At 36.3% G+C, this 21,841-nt stretch overlaps 1 protein-coding gene across 1 annotated transcript in view; it reads left to right on the top strand.

Moving 5' to 3' along the window:
* The first annotated feature begins 540 nt into the window (after positions 1-540).
* Positions 541-21,841, top strand: part of WDR49 (WD repeat domain 49) — a 187,867-nt gene continuing 166,566 nt past the window's right edge. The window contains 2 exon segments of the mRNA XM_045386671.2: positions 541-731; positions 5,126-5,363. Coding sequence (XP_045242606.2) covers positions 5,199-5,363 — 165 coding nt within the window. The 5' untranslated portion in view covers positions 541-731; positions 5,126-5,198.

The following is a 21,841-nucleotide window of genomic DNA, read 5'->3' as shown; positions in this document are numbered from 1 at the left end:
ATGAATTTTTTCAAAAAGCACTTGATAATTTTGTTAAGTGGCTTCAAGATGCTGTCTCAAATTTTATTTCTGTCACTAATTTTCTTTCTCTCTTTTTCTTAATGAACTTTGAGTCATATGATTTTCTTTTTTCCCAGAATTCTGCTGCTCTTTCTGATTCAATGCCACCTATTCCCAGGCCCCTTGCTTGGTAACTCAAGGTTATAGGTGAATGTCTCCTTTACCCATCCTGTTTACAAACGAGCATACATTACTGTAGTGTCAAGAAATTTATGCAACATGCTGTGTTGGGAAATGTAAGGCTACAGCATTAGTGAGGTATCATCCCTGTTCTTAGGAGTTAATCTAGTGGGAGAGAGAGCTACACAGACAACTAATTACATTACAAAGAAGGAAGAAAAAGTGCTGTGGTTAAAGTCTGAAAAAAATGCTGTGGTTGCAGAGTGAAAGGAATAATTAATTCTAACTGAGAGGATAAGGAACAAAGAGGGAAAGAAACTAATATCTGTTGAGAGCTTAAAAGGTGCCAAGGGCAGGGCCAGAGCTTTCCCGAGGCTTTGAGAGGAAGTTCCCTTTACACAGAGCCAGCGGGTGTTTGGGGCTATCCTGAGAAGGCCTGAGGTCAAGAGGCAAGAAGCTGATGGGAGAAACATCCTTTCTTTCTCTTCCTGGAGAGATGAGGGCTGGAACAAGGAGCAGTGAGGACTTGAGAAGGCTTGGATGGAAATGAGGTTGGTAAAGTAAAACTGATTTCAATTGAAGCGAGGAGGTGGAGGGAGAATTTAGGCAAAGATTAATGAGTAAGAACAGGCTTCAGTGTGAACGGCGGGCAAAGAAAGAAAGAGGAGTTAGAAGAAAAGGAAAACGGAGATCTATATGTTGGTGGGGATAAATTGTGGGGGGGAAGGAGAATGAGGATAATGATCATAACTGCCTTGTAGGGTTGTTTTGAAGCTTAAACAAGACAATGAATGTAAAGTTTTAGTGCCTAGCACATGGCGACTACTCAAAAAAAGTTAATTTTTCTTCTTTTACTTGCCCTTTTTATTATTATTAGCTGAACCAGTAATGACACTGCAAGCAGTTTTATCATTAGATTTATTATATTATGGTATACTGTGTTTTTCTCACATTTTCAATGAGTTGGAAGCTTTTTTGGACCATCTCTATTTTATATACATAGAAACTAAGACAAAAAGAATATAAGGAATGGATTCCTATCCTATAAGAATAAAACATTTTCTGTGTGTAAAACATACAATTCCAGAATTTCATGCTCTTTTCTTTGGCTAATCATATTGTTTCATAATATGTATCCTACTTTGTAGAAAATATAATAGTAAAAAATTGTCCTTAAATAATATAAAAGGGAGGTCTATATTTATGTTGGTGGCAATAAATTGTGGGGGAAGGAGAGAGCAGGGATCTGGGTATGGACTGTGAATTGTGATAAAGACAGAGATTGGTGTGTCTATTTAGTGGGGAGAATTATTCAGTCCCAAAGTGTCGAAGACCAGTGGATGTATTAGCTTACTCTGCCCTCTTGGTATTAGGGTTCCACTATGCTGGCAGGTGTTGGCTGATCCCTATAGGAGAAGGGAGCAAGTGTCAATCTGCTTTTTGGCCTTCTAAAGGTGATTAAACTGTCACCATCTTGATTTTCACAATATCATAATAGATGCATGACAAGCAAGAGGGTAAATTTCATCAGTCAAGAGACTAGTTATGGATTTTACAGTGCTGCAGAAATTAAGCTGAAAATTAACCACACAGTTACAGAGAAGGTTAGAGCCTCTTAAGACTTTATGATGAAGAATTATTTCTAATGCCATAATTTTATAGCAAGAAAACTGTGTCAATTGATTAACTTCTACTGTAATTTGTTAGCTGCTCATTATACTTTCCTGTTTTGACTAATGAAAACACTTAGAGCTGCAACTTTATGGCAGCTAAGTAGGCCAGGCAGCTTGTCTGTCTTAGAATAATTAGAGAATTTTGCATTGTCGGCCAGTGGGATACCTACCTCTCATGGTGCATCTTTACAGAATGTTTTTCGTATTTCCTCTTCCTTCCCTCATTAGTGTCTGTTACTGAACTAAGCCCAACTCTCTAGAATATCACTATAAAACATTTTACAAACATTTATGGGGCTGATCCAACAGATTTAAACTATTATTAACTTACTAATTAGGGTGGTAGGTAGACAAATTGTGTTCCCATGTAAGATAACTTAGGGGAACTCATAATATTGGGGTTAAAACTGTTTTCCTAACTTATAAGAAGGGCTTATCTAAGAAAAGCAAATCTGGTAAATATACCCTCTGTTCTGTGTGTGTGATACATATCTATCTCTATCTCTATCTCTATCTCTATCTATCTATCTATCTATCTATCTATCTATCTATCTATCTATCTATAGAATTCCACTCTTTTCCTTCGAGCCTAGCTATGGCTTCAGAATCCTCTGAACATAGCACTATAAAGAGCAAGAGGTTGGAATTGGCATTAAAGATGAGCTAGACGGATAATTGCTCTGACTAGACTGTAAAGCCCTCATGGCAGGCAACAGGTCACAATTCAGAACTTGACATATATTAGGTGTATACACACACACACACACACACACACACACACACACACATATATATATATGGAGGGAGGGAGAAAGAGAGAGATAGAGAGAGAGAGAGAGAGAGAGAGAGAGAGAGACAGTGTCTATCTCTGTCACCCAGGCTGGAGTGCAGTGGTGAGATCTCGGCTCACTGCAACCTCCACCTCCCAAGTTCAAGCGATTCTCCTGCATCAGCCTCCCCAGTAGTTGGGATTACAGGCACCCGACCACATCCAGCTAATTTTTATATTTTTAGTAGAGATGGGGTTCCTCCATGTTGGCCAGGCTGGTCTTGAACTACTGACCTCAAGTGATCTGCCCGTCTCAGCCTCCCGAAGTATGGGATTACAGGCGTGAGCCACCATGCCCTCCCTATTAGGCTATTAATAAATGGTTTTTTGAAAGAATAATGATAGATAGATGGATGAATAAATGAAAGCATGAATGAAAGCATAAATGAACTTTTCCATAATGGGTACAGGAACTCCCACAGGATGCTCTTCTCTCTGTTCTGTATGATGCCTCTAGTGAATACCAGCTCAGAGAATGTTAGAGCTGGAAGAGACCCTAGAGAAGATGTAATGCCAACTTTTTAGTTTACAGAAATAAAAATAAAGTGTGACAGGCACATCCATCTAAAGTACAGTGATACGGTTTGTCAGTGTCCCCACCCAAATCTCACCTTAAATTGTAATAATCCCCATGTGTCAAGGGCGTGGCCAGGTGGAGATAATTGACTCATGGGGCAGTTTCCCCATACTGTTCTCCTGGTAGTCAATAAGTCTCATGGAATCTGATGGTTTTATAAATGGGAGTTACCCTGCACATGCTGTCTTGCCTTCTGCCATGTAAGACGTGACTTTGCCCTCATTTGCTTTCTGTCATGATTTTGAGGCCTCCCCAGCCAAGGGAAACTATGAGTCAATTAAACTTCTTTCCTTTAAAAATTAGCCAGTCTCAGGTATGTCTTCATTAGCAGTGAGAGAACAGACTAATACATGCAGTCTTTGAAGTTTGGGAGCCATTCTGTTCTCTTCCATGTGTTACTAATTGTGTGAGCTTTGGCATTTTCTTTGCTTTTTTTTTTTTTCTTTTTTTTTTTTCCTTTTTTGAGACGGGGTCTTATTCTGTTGCCCAGCCTGGAGTGCAGTGGCACAATCTTGGCTTACTGCAACCTCTGCCCCCCAGGTTCAAGGAATCCTCCTACCTCAGCCTCCTGAGTAGCTGGGATCACAGGTGTGCACCACCATGCTCGGCTGATTATTTTTGTATTTTTACTAAGACACAGTGTCTCATCATGTTGCCCAGGCTGGTCTCAAACTCCTGAACTGAAGCCATCCACCCGCCTCAGCCTCCCAAAGTGCAGGGATTACAGGCGTGAGCCCGTGTGCCCGGCTTTTTACTTCTTTATCAGTAAAATGGGGATAATGATCATATCTGCCTTGTAGGATTGTTGTGAAGCTTAAACAAGACAATGAACGTAAAGTTTTAGTGCCTGGCACATGGTGAATACTCAAAAAATGTTAATTTTTCTTCTTTTTCTCCTCCTTTTCATTATTATTAGCTGAACCAGTAATGACACTGCAAGCAATTTTATCATTAGATTTATCATATTATGTTATGCTGTGTTTTTTATAACATTTTCAACAAGTTGGGAGCTTTTTTGAACTATCTCTATTTTATGTACATAGAAACTAAAACAAAAAGAATATAAGAAACAGATTCCTATTATATAAGAATAAAACATTTGCTGTGTATAAAACATAAAATTCCAGGATGTCATGCTTTTTTCTTTGACTAATCATATTGTTTCATAAAATATGTCCTATATAATGTTAAAAGTCCTTAAATAATACAAATCAATTAAATACAAAAAATTAATAAAAAATGAGTGAAATGAACTATCCTTTTATTAAAAAAATTTCAACATTTACATTATATATTCAAACTTTCAGTTCAGTCATTAGCTGGAGAGGGGGCAGTGAAAGGGAAAGTTTTAGTTGGCTTTGTGTTGGTTGCCAGGAAACATACAAAGGGATCAGAACAGATGAAACAAACAACTCCACATTGCTGGGAATGTGGCCTTCAGAGTCAAGTACTTCATTGGTAGGGAAACTTTGCAGCTTTGTCATCTAACTCTGCCAGACAAGAAAGTGGAGTTGACAACTACAACATGTTAATGGAAGCAAGGTTAGCCAAAGAGAGTTTTGGGAAGGTGATTTTCTAGTGCATTTAAAATGAAGATTGGAAGTTGTTTTCTGTGTCAGTTACTATAAATGTGGGGAAAGCTTTACACATTTTTAATCAAGCCAGGTTAAACAGAGTATAACGAAGGGGTAAAAAATGCCATTTTAAAACCATTCAACTAAATTTTGAAAATAAACTCTGGAATCAAGTAAGTGAGGGGGTTGAGGGCTTTCATTTCCCAGCTCCGCTTGCCTCCTAATCGTACGCCTTGAAAGGTTTGTACTTTCATTTTGGAATTTTATTGCTAAGTTGAGTTTCTTTTCAAAGGCACCTGTTGAAGGGAAAAAAGATCCAACCATCTAGAAATAGTTGAAGGCAGCTGAGAAAACGTGAAGCCATTATGAGTTGCCAGAAAGCTGCACTTGAGTTAAACACAGGGTCACAGCCTGGGCCAAAGAGCCCTGAGAGAACAGAAGATGTAACTGCATTTGAAGACTATGGCACAGGCCTGCTTGAAAACCAACTCAGCGTGTGTGACTTTGTAAAAATACAGAAGGCCTTTGAGGTAAGTGTGAAGCTTATTGACTAGATAGTTTGAGTTGTTCATGAAGGAGCCTAGAATGAAACACAGAGATATTTTTCTTTCAGCATTAAAAAAATATACTTAATGGTTATAGCAGAGAATTAAACATAATTGGTTAGACCTAGATTTAACACAACATGCTTGGTAACTTTGCCCCCCAGTTCTTTGGGCCAAATAATATTCTTTAGTTTGAAATTGCTTCACTGAATTTCATTACTATCAAGAAAGAACTATCTACTCTTGGAAAAAAATTTTTTCTCAGAGTTCAACATATTTTGGGGAAACAAAAAATTACGGTTGTAAGTGAGGAAAGCCAGATCTCTAAGGTGACCTCCAGGAATAATTGTTCTTGCATTTAATACGGACATAGAACTCAACAAATGCAAATATGCATACACAGTTTGCAAAAATTTCCTCCTGTCTCACTCACCCTAAGTGGCACAGCTCCTTTTCTAAGCTGATTTCGGCGCTTTGTTGTCTCAAGATCCCTTATGAGGGATGAGTCTCCCATTTATTTTGTAAATCCTGGAACAATGCCAATAAAAACAAAATTAGAATTTTTCATTTTAACTCTACATAAAAAATAAACTGTAGGAATTTAACTAACATGAATAATTTTCTTCTTTCTCTGTTAGTCAATTAATTTTGAATTCTGCAGCTACGCATAATGAACAGCATACATCAAAGTGATTTTTAGTTTCAAATATGGATAGAAAGAAGTGCTCTTCCATGATGTAGAATTTAGGTAGTCATGAGCCTCCAATGTTTCTACTATATTATGTTTGCTAAAATATGATCTAGGGGCTTCTTAAGATTGTCTGTGGGTGCTAGGAGTATCCATATTAATTTGAAATAGAAAATATTTTGGAATACCACCTGGGAATTAATAAAACATAATAAAAGCTCACAATATATTGGCCTGTAATAGGCACACATTTTTATCTTTAGATATCCACGAAAGAATATAACAAGTTGGGTTCCACCTGTATTGATAAATTAATGTCCCAATAGTGTCAATTATTTCTTTATAATAGAACTTACCATATTTAGTAGCAAGACATGCTCTGTCCTACACTTTTCTCATTTTAACCTTCATATATTTGCTATTCACCCAACCTCATTTATCTGAAAGATTTCACTGCTGCTGCTCATGCCCAGTGCCCCAAGTAAATTTGGCATATTTTGATAGACATAGCAAACATTTTGACAGCTTGAGGACATTCAGTAAAATGTAACAGCAGATTATGACAGCTTTGACTCTGTAGTGAACAGAAATGTGGCAGTTTTGTTCTGGTGCTAAGAACATAAAGAATTTGAATGTTAGGGCCTATTAGGAGAGTCTACATTATAAAGTTGATGTGTTAGTGAAACTGCTACAGAAGGTTAGAGGTGGGTGTTCTTTCCAAACTAAAGATTAGTCTTGAGTGAACCCAAGTGAAACTGGAAAATTCAACCTCAAGTTTTAATTTAATTTTATTTTATGTTAAACATTTCAAAGGCCAGACCACTTAGTTTTTCATTACCAGTTGGAAAAGCAGGAACTAATGGACCCAAGGAGAGAAGAGAAGGTAATTTAGAGCTTGTATGAACATAGATAGTTTTTTTAAAAACAGAAGTTGAGCTTTGCAGGTGTACCTTCAAAACAAACAAACAAACAAACAAACTGAAGTTCATCCATTTTAGCAGACTCAACAGCCAGTGAATGGAATAATCCCATGGCAAGTGTGCAGCCAGTACTAAAAGTTAGACCTTTGAGCCAACATGATTTCCAAACACAGCATGGACACCTAAAGAAGAATGATGCACTAGACAATTTTAATGGTATTCAGTCCATCTGTCATGAGTTTTAGGCCCAGAGGCCACAGGTATAGATTTTTGTAAAAGGATAAAATGCCCTCAACAGCATTCCTGCAACTTCAAACTCTAAAGGCAGTTATTTGTGGTCCAATTACTAAGGACATGCTCTCAGAAATGTCAAGATTCTGGCACCAGATTCCCTTTATCTTCATTTTTTTTTTCTTACACAGACTGCTTGTTTGGGGTTGAAGAGTTGTTAGATATTAGGTGAAGTCCATCTCCTTAAATAGCAGTGGCAATTCTTAAGTGAAAAAACAGGAAGTTGGGCCTTTGAATTACGCAGTAAATGTTTTACATATCTTTCCAAATAAAATATCACGTACCATACGAATTGTAGTAGTAACATTTAGGAATAAAGCAAGTAGTGCTCATGTTCATTGTGCAATGGTATAAATGGATCAGAATCATGCAGTGTTTCAGATCCGGGAGTCAGATTTCCTGAGCTTAAATCCCAGCTTTGACACTTACAATGTGACTCTGTGCAAATACTTAATCTCTCTGGGCCTCAGTTTCTTTTATTTCTAACATGAGGATAACAGAGTTTTCATGAGGATTAAAAGAGGTACTATATGGAAAGCACTTTAAAAAGTGCATGCCACAGAGATTAAGTGCTCAATTAACATTAGATATTACTTATTTAGTAAGTAGAAGTTAAACCATATGACCTCTGACAGTACCCTGATTCTAATTCATACATTTCTTAAAGGAAATTAAACTTCAAGTGACACTTGCTGCTATGTGTCTTCATTCCTATTAGTGGTGGAAAGAAGTAGTAAGAGTTGCAAAGACATAAATTCACATAGAAGAGTAAAAAACACAATTGTTCTATCTCTCATTTCATATTTTCTTAGCAGGCAAAAAGTCTAATTGATGTCTTAATTCTTTTCTTTGGAACAAATAAGTTACTCAGGTAGAAGGACAGAAAAGTAACTTGTGGATTTCATTTTCCTTTAAGTGATGGTGTCAAAAAAGGCATATATCAGCCTGAAGGGAGAGAAACTTGCATTATTCATGGAATCGTAAAATGGTTGTTACTCAAACTTTCCCGTAGCATTTGCAATACTTAGAGAAATGACATGGTCTCTGGATGCTCATGTGATTTTGATGTCATCCGTATCTTACATTTTCTTTGAAACTACAAAAGCCAACTATTATTTGAGGAAGAGTAGTTGTGGTTTGCTGATTTTGTAGGAGTGGGGAGAAGTAGAAATTTTGGTCTAAGGAAAATGGAATTTTGGGAAAGCCATGGGTCCTAATATTTACTGAGAGTAAAGAGAGTCTGGCTATGTAGGTATCTGAGTATTTCTTTTTTTTACATTTTCCATTGTTGATCTCTGTATATCAACAATGGTTTAACATTAGGCCTTGATCCTAGATTAATTGCTCCTGTTTGCCCTGTGCTCCTGGGCTCTCCGGGTTAGGTCCTGAACTGCCTTTATCAGCAACTGTGTCTATATCTTCTCCTGGCATATCTGTTCTGGCCTGATTGTAAGCTGAGAGCTGGGGGCTGGCCCTACCCTGTCAGCTCCGTGCTATCATTTGGCCAAGTCCTGCTAAATCTTTAGCTTTAACTATAGCTAGAAGTGAAACCTCCTGAGCCACACGTAAAATGTGAGGTATTTATCCTTAAAGTAGGAAGGGCCAAATAGTTTAGTGTAAGAAAGGCATAGTAAAAATCCTAGAAAGAATGCCCCAGAGACTATTCGGTGAGAATTCTTAAAATAAATGTGTTTTGGAGGTGAATGAGATCTAAACACAATGCACTTATTCAAACTGAATCTCAAAAGACCAGAGAAGTTCAGTAGTCAATTCTGCAAGTTCTAGAATTGTGCTTAATGGGTAATACAATTACATTTAAAGAATTTTGATATTCTCATCCTTGATTATCTTTATAAAATTCCCAAAACACCTGAACAGTATCTTGGGAATTTTAGAAAGCATTCTACAGCAGGGTCTATGAAGTGTGCTTGTTTGCTTCAAGACAAAGCTGAGAATGTTGATGTCCTGCCAGGAAAGTTAGGCTCTATAGGAATATAGAAAGTCAGATCGGGCCCTTTCTTATCTTCTTTTACTTGTCCTTCTTTCTGAACTGTCAAGCTTCCTCCAAATTTATGGAGGACTCATCCTTCTGTAGGCCTTCACGTTGTCCATTGTACCTTCACTACTAAGGTACCCAAATGAACAGGTCTTCCTAGACATGTCTCATACTCAAAAACTATCCTCATCTCTTGCTTCTTTCCTTTCCACCCAGGCACCACCATCCCAAACACATAAATAAAATTACCCATTTTTGTTTCATTCCCTTTCCCCAGAACCTTTAGATGTTCTTGTCTCTGATAAAATGAGATGGTTCACAAAGTTCATTTAAAATTTTTTCTTAGATAAAACTGTTAAGGTGTAAAGCTGGATATTATACTATCCAACAATGTTGAGAATTAGAAAATCTTTTTTATAGTGTATGCAAACTGTGTAAAATATATAACATCTGCAACATGACAGAGGTATTATTTCCTGTTCACATAAAGTAAAAAGCAGCTATTTCTAATGGGCAAGCAATTGCAAGCAGGGATTCAGGTCTCAGGTTGTTCCCACCTTCTGCCTTCTACACAAGCCATGCATCAGCTGGTAGCAGTGGGGAGCACTGGGGAATTTTTGCAGTCCAGCTCATATCCCATTGGCTAGCACTCAGTCATATGTCTACATGTAACTTCAAGTTACTTCAAGTTGTATGGCAAATAGGGACAGCTGTGCGCTCAGATAATGATCTCACCCGTGATCCTCTTAGAATTTTGTGGAAAGAAAACTTTCTTCTCTCCTAATGAACCAGCATGCTTCAGTTTGTAAATTATGGAGACTTTTGTGTCTAACTGTATTTTGTGTTCTGTCTTAGCTGCCAGGAAGTTCAAAGCTAAATTTAGTGTTCAACTGTTACAACCATGCTTAACTTAGGTTTTCTGGGACAATTATCCGCTATTTTTATTATATGATTCTTGTTCTTTTATCTTTAATAGTCAGTCCTATTGCCTATGTATCTTCTGTTGTAACTGAACTAAAATTCTTTCTGAAAATCAGTGTAGGTAAAAATGATGAATAAAAATTTAATACCTTTCAAGTATAGTAAGATTTTATAAAGCACTTATGTTGGCATCATGTTATTTGTTCCTTTACCAGGCTGAAATATAGGCATGGCATACATTTTTACTTCCCATTTACAAATAAGGAGATGAAGGACTAAAAATATTCAACTGAATTCCCCCATGGGCAGAGCCAGAACTCAGAGGCAGATTGTCAACTTTGGAGTCCATATATGGCATGACTTCCACTGGCCACAAGGTAACCTTCCTTTGGCACGTTGCTCTAAAGAGCATGAATCCAATAGGATAAAGATTTCCTAAACAAAATGCATGTTAAATTAATAGTGCACAGGCCCTGTGCTTTGCTAACTTGGAGCTAATGTATAATCAGCAAATAGTCAACAACAGCTACAATGAAATCAATGTAGAGAAAGGGTGGAAGAATGAAAAGAAAATAATAACCAATTCCTTTTTTTAAAAATACTTTTTTTCTTTCTAAAGGCATCTGAATGGAGACTTGTGAGAAGGTAAACAGGTGACGCTTAGTCTCACCTGTATATAGTAAATAGTGCATTTTGCTGCCTCAGTCAATTCATCATCTGTTCAACAAAGACAGCAGGTCATAGCATTTCTCACCCATCGCTTTTAGTGTAATCAAAATACCTATTTTTAATGGCAGCAGAAAATATTAAGGTGATAGCATGAAGACAAATCCAATACCACTGCAGTTGGCACAGTTAAAAATGGCAGAGGAATTCTGTGGTGGTTTTATCTGATTTCTTAAAATTCACGAAAAATGATAGCAAATGGCGTCATCACCAAAACCCAAGGAAGTGAAGTTGTATCTCACTACAAACAAAAAATTTGCCTTTCTGAATCCTGCTGCCTTTGTGCTGAATTTTGTGACAAGTTCTAACAGTTTCCTGCCTTTTCAACCCTCTCTGTGTACTTTTATAACAGGCACTTATAAAAATTAATCTGGATCAGTGTGTGATGAAGAGTGCTTTTAGTAAACAAGTGTTTTAACCTTGAGTTTTGGCCAAAACTGAAGAAGTAAGGACAACCAAGAAAAACTTATTACACAGGAGGGAGGGAGAAAGAAAGCAAAGATGTCTATTGCTGTTCATGTGTAGTGCATCAGCTTAGCCAGACCTGTGAACTAAGGGCACTGCTACTTTTGAAATTTTCCCGAGAGTTAAACAAGGAAAATGAATAAAAGAATGAAAGAACCATTATTTGTGGCATTTTGGCATCGTTTTTATCATATTTTGCCAAGTATAACATATTAATGATGACACAAGACACCCCCAGCTCTACTGCTAGAAACAGGAAGCCTCTAAACTGTCCTTTAGTGATTTCTGACCTTTTCCCAAGGCTCTGCCTCATACTTGTGCAGGAAAAAGTCCCTTGGGGTCTTTTTCCCTTCATCATGTCTCACCAACATTCTATGGATGTGACTATCATGAAATCCTGGTTCTCTAGGCACCGACATCTCTGTCGAGGCATTACCAAAGACATTATTTTCCTCTACTGCTTCACTTTCCATGTGTGCATGCATACACCTTTCTCTAATCTTCTCAATACACCCAAGGCCAAATTATCACACTAGTTTTGCTACAGATGTGTACTCTTCAATATGTGCTACACTTGGTTATTTAAATAAAATAAGAATTTCATAAAATAAAGTTCAGTTCCTCACAAGCACCAGCCATTTCAGGTACTCAGTAGCCACATGTGGCTAGTGGCTACTATACTGGACTGCAAAGAATATAGAACATTTTCATCATTGCAGAAAGTTCCACTGGACAATGCTACTTCCAACCCTTTCTCATGACTTCGTACTAACTCGTTCTGCTTCCTCACTTCTGGACATATATTTGTGACCAAGGAGCTGCTCTCAGCACCTCAAGCCCCCTGTAAACACATCAGACTGCCCATGTCTTAGAACCCAGAGACCAAACTGATTCTTTGTCCCAGAGATAGCAGAAAATATTTTCTTCACTCTAGTCTAAGACCTGTTTTTCCATGTTCCCTTCGTAGGACTGTAAAGAATGGGAAGATCTATTCCTTTCAGGGGAATATTTTCCTTCTTCCTTCTGGTGCAACTCCCCTCCTCTCAACTCCCAACACACACACACAGGTGTTTAGTCTGGACTTATGGTTCCAACAAGTCCACCACAAAATTATCTGACCTGGACCATTACCCAAAGCGTTTCAGTCATGCTGATCGTATTTTACTTACTTTTGTTTTAGGGCTTACCAGATGCTGGTGCCTCAGTCTGGAATATTTCTCTCCCATCCCCAACAATTTCCTGGCTAACTCCTACTCACATGCTTGTAAATACCACTGCCTTAGGAAAGCCTTCTCTTACCATGAAGGCGAGATTAGCACCCTACCTTGACCCTGCTTTCTCGTCTTATAACTTCCTATATGTTCCTTTGGTTGCTTTCATCTTAGATGCTCTGATTAGTGCAATGCCATTATTTGTTTAAAGTCAAATAGAAGTCCCAGGCAGGCTATGAGAGACAACTGAGTGTGAGAAAATCGCAACATAGATTCTGGAGGAGACAGACCATGAGATGAGATATCTGGAGAAGAGAACAGACTGTTTAAGACTGGACTTGACAAAATTCTTCAAGGCTGTGGAGAAATAGCTGGAGTTGATAGATACAAGAAATAAAGCAGCTGAGTTATTTTCCAGAAGTAGAAGGAGAAGAAGTAAACAAACAAAAAAGGAGGGTATAGTTAGCCATATAAAATTTCATTTATTTTTATGATTCCTATTTAGCAATCCTTGTATTATTAAAATAAATAAAGCTGGGCATGGTGGCTCATGTCTGTAATCGCAGAACTTTAAGAGGCCAAGACCACCTTGGCCAGCATGGTAAAACTTCATCTCTACAAAAATATGAAAACTAGCCAGGTATGATGGCAGGTGTCTGTAATCCCAATTACTTGGGAGGCTGAGGCGGGAGAATCGCTTGAACCTGGAAAGCGAAGGTTGTAGTGAGCAGAGATTGCGCCATTGCACTCCAGCATGGGTGACTGAGCGAGACTCAATCTGAAAACTAAAAATAAAAATAAAAAAATTAAATTAAATACATAAATAAAATAAAATAAAATAAATATAAGTAACACATTATTCTCATGGTAAAAAATCCAAGTTAAACATGAAATTTCCCCCTTAGCATGGCCCACCCTCTGTCATTATACTCCCCTGGGTAACTACTTTTAATAATTTCTGATATATTTTAAATGCATTTTTACAAATATATACACATATACATATCACATGTAGCTTTGTTTTATGTAGAATATATTTACATACATTATCATATTTTATATATTCAAGAAACAGTGCTATACAAATAGCAGCTAATCATGTGAAAAGGCACCCAAACCCATTAAGAATTTGATTTGATACTCTAATCAAGAAAGAAGACATTCTTTTTACAATCATCAGATTGGCAAATATTAAAAAGATCAATAACATTCACTGATGGCAAAGAACCAGGGGAATAGGCACTCTTACTAAGATTGTAAATTGACAAAACTTTTCTGGAAGGCAATTTGCCATTACATATCAAATATAAAATGTACCACATGTATACTTTTTAATCAGCAATTCTAATCCTCCCAGCTACCCCAAATACATTCTGAAGTACAGAAGAAAATACATGCAAAAGTATGATTGTAATATCACTTATAAACTAGAGTATTTACAATCCAAATATTCATCAATTGGATGAATAGATAAATTATGGTATACTCCTATTACTCAGCTATTAAAAAGAATAAGGGAGACTTACATAAGATTGCCAAGATTTGATGTTGAGTGAAAACAAGAAAATCACTTAATAGTGCATAATCATGTTCTAAAATAAAAAAGTACGCATTTGTGTGGTGTAGAGGTTATAGAAAAAGAGAACTGTGATTGTAGTGGGGTAAGTTATAGCAAATGGGTTTGTGGGCACCTTATCCATACCATAATTCAATGCAAACATAAACATTCTTAAAATGCTGGTATATCTTCATAACCTAAAGACTCCGTGGTACTATTTCTAAATGTATGTCTAGCAATGCTGAAATTAAGAGTACTGAATTTAAAAGTAGTGCCTTTTATAGATACTATGTCCTTCTACTCAGAGCATTAACTTCCTTCCATTGAATTTTAGCATTAAGAGAGAGAACATAGAGAACCACCACTATGCTGTCTTTATTTTACGGATGATGAACAGAAATCCAAAACAAACAAACAAAGGTGGTAGGGGTGGGATTTCTCCTTTTCTATTGGGTGATTTGCAGAGCCAGAACATTGTCCAACATGGTCTGGTAGCCAGTTTTTGTTTCTTTTCTCTAGTGAACAATTTAATTCTATTTTAACTTGTTTATAATTTCCCAAAGTTATTTTATACATTATTATTCTATAATCTTGGCCACCATTCACTATTATGACACCCTCCCCAAACTTGCTATTATCAGTAAAACAGATGAATATCTCTTTCTCAATATAGAAAAGAATGTTTACAATATATTTATCATTTACTCATTCTTACAACAGATATTTATTGAATGTCTACCCTGTGGCAGTTAAAAGCTGCTTAGACCCAGGCCTTCCTTTATGGAGGGCTATATTTTAAGTAAACTTCCCTAGGAACAAAGGCATTCTTCTGGATAACCATAATGCCATTTTTTTATACTCAGGAAATTCAACTTTATACATTACATAATGCAAAAGTTGATATTAAAATGTCCCTTCTTGTCCCAGTAATGTCTTTTATATAGTTCTTTTTAAAATCACAGATCCAATCCAGAATTATACATTTGCTTTAGTTGACACATCTCTGTAGTTTCCTTTAATCTTGAGGAGTCCCCCATTTTTTCTTGTCTTTCATGACATAAACATTTTTGAAGAATTCATGCCAGTTGTTTAGAACATCCCATAATCTGGATTTTCTTATTGATTCTTTACTGTTAGATTCACCTTCATCATTTTTGGAGAGAATATTGCGTAGTTATCTCCACTTCTTGTATGGCATGGAGAGTCCCATTATGTCACTTTTTCCCATTACTGGTGATGTTATAAGTTGGATCCCTTGATTAAAGTGGATCCACCAGAGTTATCCATTGTAAAGGAACTTGTAGGCTGATACTTTTATAGTATATTGTGAGTATTCTTCAACAATATTTCATCCATTGGTTTCACTACTGATTGATTATCTTTGCTGAAAACAATGACTGTACCAAAGGTTGAAAAATGGTGATTTTTAAATGCTATTGATTCTTCCTCATTTTCAGTGTGTCATTTTTCTTTCTGTAAGAGAAAGTCTTCTGTCCCTCTTCTCTTTCACGCTCTCATTCTCTCTCTCTGCCTTGAGTCTGACCACAGATTTATGGATTCGTTTATTCTATTCAATGTGCTGTTTTCTATTATGGTCATTATTTTATGATACTCAAAATGCCCCAAATTTGGCTAGTGTGAGACCCCTTCAAACCATCTCTTATTTCCTTTTAACATATTTTCATCAATCTCTTATTACTGCTTTGCTTTCCGGCACAAGATGATGTTACTGCCCAAGACCTGGAACCAGCTATTTCTCAAAGGATCCCCAGTTCCATTTATTGGAGAATGGTATTTAGAGTCACAGGATCTGGGTAGTAGTGTGTTCATTGCTATTAGGGGTGTCATTGCTTCCAGGTCCTTTCAGTTGACATAGCTAGGATATATGTATACCTATCTAAATCAATCTTTATATTTATTGATCTATACATATTTTTAAAACTAATGAACGTATACTAATACTTCCAATTCAATTCAAACACCACAGGGTTCTTCCCCTCCCTCTGTCACTCCATACTTGTATCATTTGTATTTCCATGCTCTCACATTTTGAACCTTTGTTCTAGCAGCATTAAAATGTTTATTCATATGCTTTATTCTATAATGTACATGAAATAGTATTGAACTATTACATCAATACTACTCTAAAGATGAAAGTAAAATTCAAGACTTATTTGCAGGGTTTTTTTTTTTGCATTATATTGCATTAAGGGCACATGGGTTAGAGAACTGGGCTTATAGATGATACTAAAATTAATTTATCTTATTGTGTGGTTGTATAAGCTTGTTACATGGTTAGGTGAGTATATATACATAGTAAATTTTAGAATTTAAAAATTCTTTGTTTTGATTTTATTTTGTTGACTATATGAAACATTTTTATGGTTCTCAAGACAAAACAGTATAAAAATGCATATTTAGAAAAATGTTATTATCTTCCCTATCCTTTTCTTCCCATCCTCTCATTCTGCATTGATAATAATTTTCATTAACTTCTGAAAATTTTTTCTGTGGTTCTGTTGTTTTAAATACATGTTTCTCTATGTGCATTTTTTTTTTTACCTTCTCTCTCACATAAAACATAGCATACATTTATTCTCTGTGGCATTTTAATTGTATTTGATTAACAATGTATCTCCATATAAGTTGATAGAGAGTATTTTCATTTGTTTAACAGCTGTATTATACTGTTTTGTTAAATGTAGTTTGGTTCATTCAACCTCTGTCATATTCATGGACCTGTAGGCTGTGTTTTCCCCCAGTGTTTAATTCTGAAAATATTTAAATCTAAAGAAAAGAGGAAAAACAGATTATTTCTGAGGGAGAATGAATTGTTATTTAGACATGTTGATTTGAATTATCTATACAGGACTTCCAAGTTAATATATCCAGAAGGGAAATAGGATATAAAGATTTAGTGCTCAGAAGAGAGGTCTAGATAAAGATATTTCTTTGGGCATTCTCAGCAATTAGACCATGTTTGAAGCCTAAGAAATTGGGTCATATAAATCAGCTAGGGTATATGATGGGAGAAGGGAACAGGTCATAGGGCCAAAAGCTAATACCTCATCCTGTCTTATCTTTGTTTTATCTTTCTGTAAGTACCACAGAAAAAGTGGTACTTACAAGAGATACTGAGAAGGAGTGATCAGAAGTGTTGCTGAGAAACACAGTGTAATGTAAACCAAGGAAAGCAAATGTTCTTAGAAGTAGGGAAGAGTCAACAGAGGCAAATTCTGCAGAGATACATATTAAAAACACATAACTCATGGGTGAGAGTCTTCCAAACTTAGAGAGATGGAATCATTGGCTCGAACCCTTATGCCATAATATTGGAAATCCAAAGCCCTTTCCAAATTTCTGCAAATGTAAAATCACCTCTGCCTGCCCTCCGTTGCAGCTGCGATCTCTCTTCTCTATCAGATTAACACATGCCTGAGACTCAGCTCCTTATGTAGTTATTCAAGACTTTCCATTCAGAAAGCATTTACAAATCAAGTAGATGCAACTGAAGGTTTTTGGGAAGTAGGTGTGTGGGTTGGAGTGGGAAATATGTCAGAAACACACAGATACTCCCATTATTAAAATAATTTTAGCCATATTGCCTGTGGGGTTTTCTCAATGGCACTTTATTACTATGCAACCCTCTGCCATCTTGGAGTCTCCCATCCTTTCCACCTCCCATTTCAGCCACCGTTTCCTTCTCTCTCCCTCTGTCTAATCGAATAAAAAAATCAAGAAAAACAAACACTAAATTAGTTTCCTCTTTTTTTACAGCAGCTTGATCCCTGTTCTTTCTTGATTGGGGTCTTGCACTTAACTCAGGTTTCATTTTCCAACTAAATGGGGACCTCAAGTTATTTTCCCAAACAAAGATATTTTGGCACTAAACATTAACTTGGTACATTTTTACTTTTATCAGATGAGAACCAAACCAGAAAAAAAATGTATTGAAATGTTTAGCCACAGGATTTTTGGTCTTCTTGTTAAGAGCAGCTTCAGTGGAGCTGCTAGATTGCAATAGGTTGAGTAAGCTGGAGGTGAAGAAATTGAGACAATGTGAGAACATGATTATTTCAAGTTGGGTGAAAGAAGGATGAGACACTAGCAAAAAGCAGATGGCAATGTCAAGGGAAGATGGTTAATCGAATGACTTGATCATGTTTAAATGCTGATGAAAAGGAGTCAATAGAGATCAAGAGAGAATAACAATAGAAGAGATTCTCTAGGTGGTGGGAGAAGGATGTATCCAGAACACAGAAGTTCTGCTGTCACAGGGGAGAAGGAGATGGCTGCAGATACAGGTCATTATATATTTGGGTGTAAAAACATTGAGGATATTTCGACCTAATTGATTCCTCCATTTCTTTCTCCCCCTTTTCATTCTCTATCTTTCGCTCCTTTTCCTTGTGGGTTAGGAGTCAAATTTCTTTATTAGGAAGAGAAGGGAAATGATAAAGTAGGAGTTTAAAAGAAGTAGAGAATAAGAGTGAGAGTTCAGCAAGAAAACGTGGAAGCATTCCTACTATTATAGAGGGACATTTGAGGTTGGAGATCATTATTTTGTTGTGGTGACATCATTCTGCCCTATCCATTAGTGTTCAGCAGCCTGGGTATAGGCACAGAGAGGATACTTTTCCAGTGCTGTGTTTTGCCAGATATCTGGGGTGAAAGGATGGCAGAACCAAAGAACGAAGATAATTACCAGAGATTGGTTGAAGTGTGATCTTTGGTTTGAGAAGGATGTGACAGTAAGAAAGAGCTGATAGTTTGGTGAAAAGATTCCCCTCAGAACGTGGATTAGAATCTTTCTGACTTTTTATGCTTAGCTTATCGATTCAAAGTTTATATGTGAAATGTAAGTATATCATTATAAAGCTTTAGGCTTCTAAATAGATAGCTTTTATCAAAATAGTATGAGATTATTTGGGAGTATACATTCCAACCTCATATTTTTCTGGTTTGTTCATGACTGTGTTATCCTAAAGAAAATCAGATTTTGTTGAAGCCAGTGTATTTGAAGTGTGGTAAAAGTGGTTAAGAATTGGAAATTCTTGGTTCTAGGTCTGTTTCTGCCAATAGTGAACTATGTGACCTCAGAGAAATCTTTTCTTAATAAGCCTGAACATCGGTTTCTTCCCTTTAAAGGAAGGGTTTGGTGTAGATTCTCTAAACTTTCTTCTAGCTCCAACATGGTATGAATCTATGATCCTATGGATGCATAAACTTCTTTGCCATAATCATGGTCTCCAACAAAGGAATAGCAATTTAAAAAAATATATCTTTGTATTGCTACAGTGAGATTTCCAAATGAAAATCAATGTAGCTCAGCTCTCTGTTGGCTGCACCATTTCACTGGTCACTCTTATTCCCCCAAGTTTCTACCCTAGGCGCAAAAGATGATAGTGATAAACTACACTTTAGATCCATAGCAGATATTGAAGAATTTCACAGACTTAGAGAAAATTATTAAGAACAATTATATTTCTCAGGGGTGATGATCATCTTCATTTAAAAGAGAAAGATTTATTGAGTTTTTCCTCCTTCAGCTTTGATTCACTTCTAATTCACCAGCTAGATAGGAAATCGAAATGTTGAATTATTGACTTGTGAGAGTTTGGTTCCAAACCTTAAATTCAGTCAAGGTTTGTGTCTTTGTTAGTTACGAAACTTTAACTTTATTCAAACTGATGGGCTCTTGAATAATTGATAGTATAGCAAAAATGAAAATTAAATTCTACTAAAATCTATTGAAGCAAGAAAAAAAGAGTGCTATGGACCTTGACTAGCAGACTAAGTTCCCCTGTTCTGTTGTTCATTTTCTCATAAATGTTCATCAGTAGGTAAAAATTGCAGGGGATGATATAAACTGATGCATCTGTTTTGCAATAACATATCTAATCTTCTGCTCCAGGAGACGTTCACAGAATTTGACAGCAAACCCTAATACATATTCATAACCAATATGCTTTGTAACCAAGGGAAATTGAGGCAAGTACAACAGAATGAAGCATGAGAAACCAGCATGTTAATTTTAAATGTAATTATAGTTATAGGGGAAAAGGCTGCATATTGATAGCGTATACTCATTCAGCTGTCATGGAACATTAAAGAAAAATCATGCCGAATGTCTGACAAAAGAAATATTAATTTTGGTGAAGTGTTGATAAAACTAGCAGCTTATGAAGAAAATAAAATTTTGAGATCCTATTATGAGCAATTTTTCGTGTAGATAAAAAAAGCATTGTGGCATTCTAATCATCTGAAATAAAATCAGACAACTTCAAAATTATGGAAAGGTATCTAGTCCATACAAAATACGTTTTAATGGAATGTTTCAGCATGCTTAAAGGCTACATGCCATTTAAAATTAGGAAAAGCAATAGTTAATGTGATGCTTGTAATCTTATTACTTTTGATAACCTAAAAACATGTGTTATTAGTAACCAGCACACCTAGTCTCTACACTGAAGTGTGTGTATTCAAAGAGCATTGATCTTGTCGTCTTGTTCAAAGTAATTGGTAAAGAGTAAGTCAAACTGTTGCTGTTTGCTGATGATATGACTCTGTACCCAGAAAACACTAAAGACTACTCCAAAAAGCTCCTGGTACTGATAAAATAATTCAGCAAAGTTTCCAGATACAAAATTAATGTACACGCATCAGTAGCTCTCCTATATATCAACAGCAACCAAGCTGAGAATCAAATCACGAGCTTAACTCCTTTTACAATAGCTGCAAAAGAAAAAATAAAATACTTAGGAATATACCTAACCAAGGAGGTGAGGTGAAAGACTTCTACAAGGAAAATTACAAAACTCTGGTGAAATAAATCATAGATGACACAAACAAATAGAAACACATCCCATGCTCATGGATGGATAGAAGTAACATTGTGAAAATGACCATACTACCAAAAGCAATCTGCAAATTCGAAGCAATTCCTATCAAAATGCCACAATCATTCTTCACAAAACTAGGAAAAACAATCCTAAAATTAATATGGAACCAAAAAAGAGCCCACATGGCCAAAGTAAGACTGAGCAAAAAGAACAAACCTGGAGGCATCATGTTACCTGATTTCAAACTATACTTTATGGCCATAGTCACCAAAACAGCATGGTACTGGTATAAAAATAGGCACATAGACCAACAGAACAGAATAGAGAACCCAGAAATAAAGCCAAATACTTACAGCCAACTGATTTTCAACTAAGCAAACAAAAACATAAAGTGGGGAAAGAACACCCTATTCAACAAATGGTGCTAGGGTAATTGGCAAGTCACATGTAGGAGAATGAAACTGGATTCTCATGTCTCATCTTATACAAAAATCAACTCAAGATGGATCTAATACCTGAAACTATAAAAATTCTAGAACATAACATTGGAAAAACCATTCTAGATATTGGTTTAGGCAAGAATTTCATGACCAAGAACCCAAAAGCAAATGCAATAAAAACAAAGATAAATAGTTGGGACATAATTAAACTAAAGAACTTTTGCACAACAAAAGGAACAGTCAGCAGAGTAAACAGACAGCTCACAGGGTGGGAGAAAATCTTCACACTCTATACACCTGACAAAGGGCTAATGTCCAGAATCTACAATGAACTCAAACAAATTAGCAAGAAAAAAAGAAACAATCCCATCAAAAAGTGGGCTAAGGACATGAATAGACAATTCT

The sequence above is a fragment of the Macaca fascicularis genome, chromosome 2, assembly GCF_037993035.2.
Source record: "Macaca fascicularis isolate 582-1 chromosome 2, T2T-MFA8v1.1".
Classification (NCBI taxonomy): domain Eukaryota; kingdom Metazoa; phylum Chordata; class Mammalia; order Primates; family Cercopithecidae; genus Macaca; species Macaca fascicularis.
Note: the sequence above shows the minus strand (reverse complement) of the source record. Positions and strands in the feature narration are given on the sequence as shown.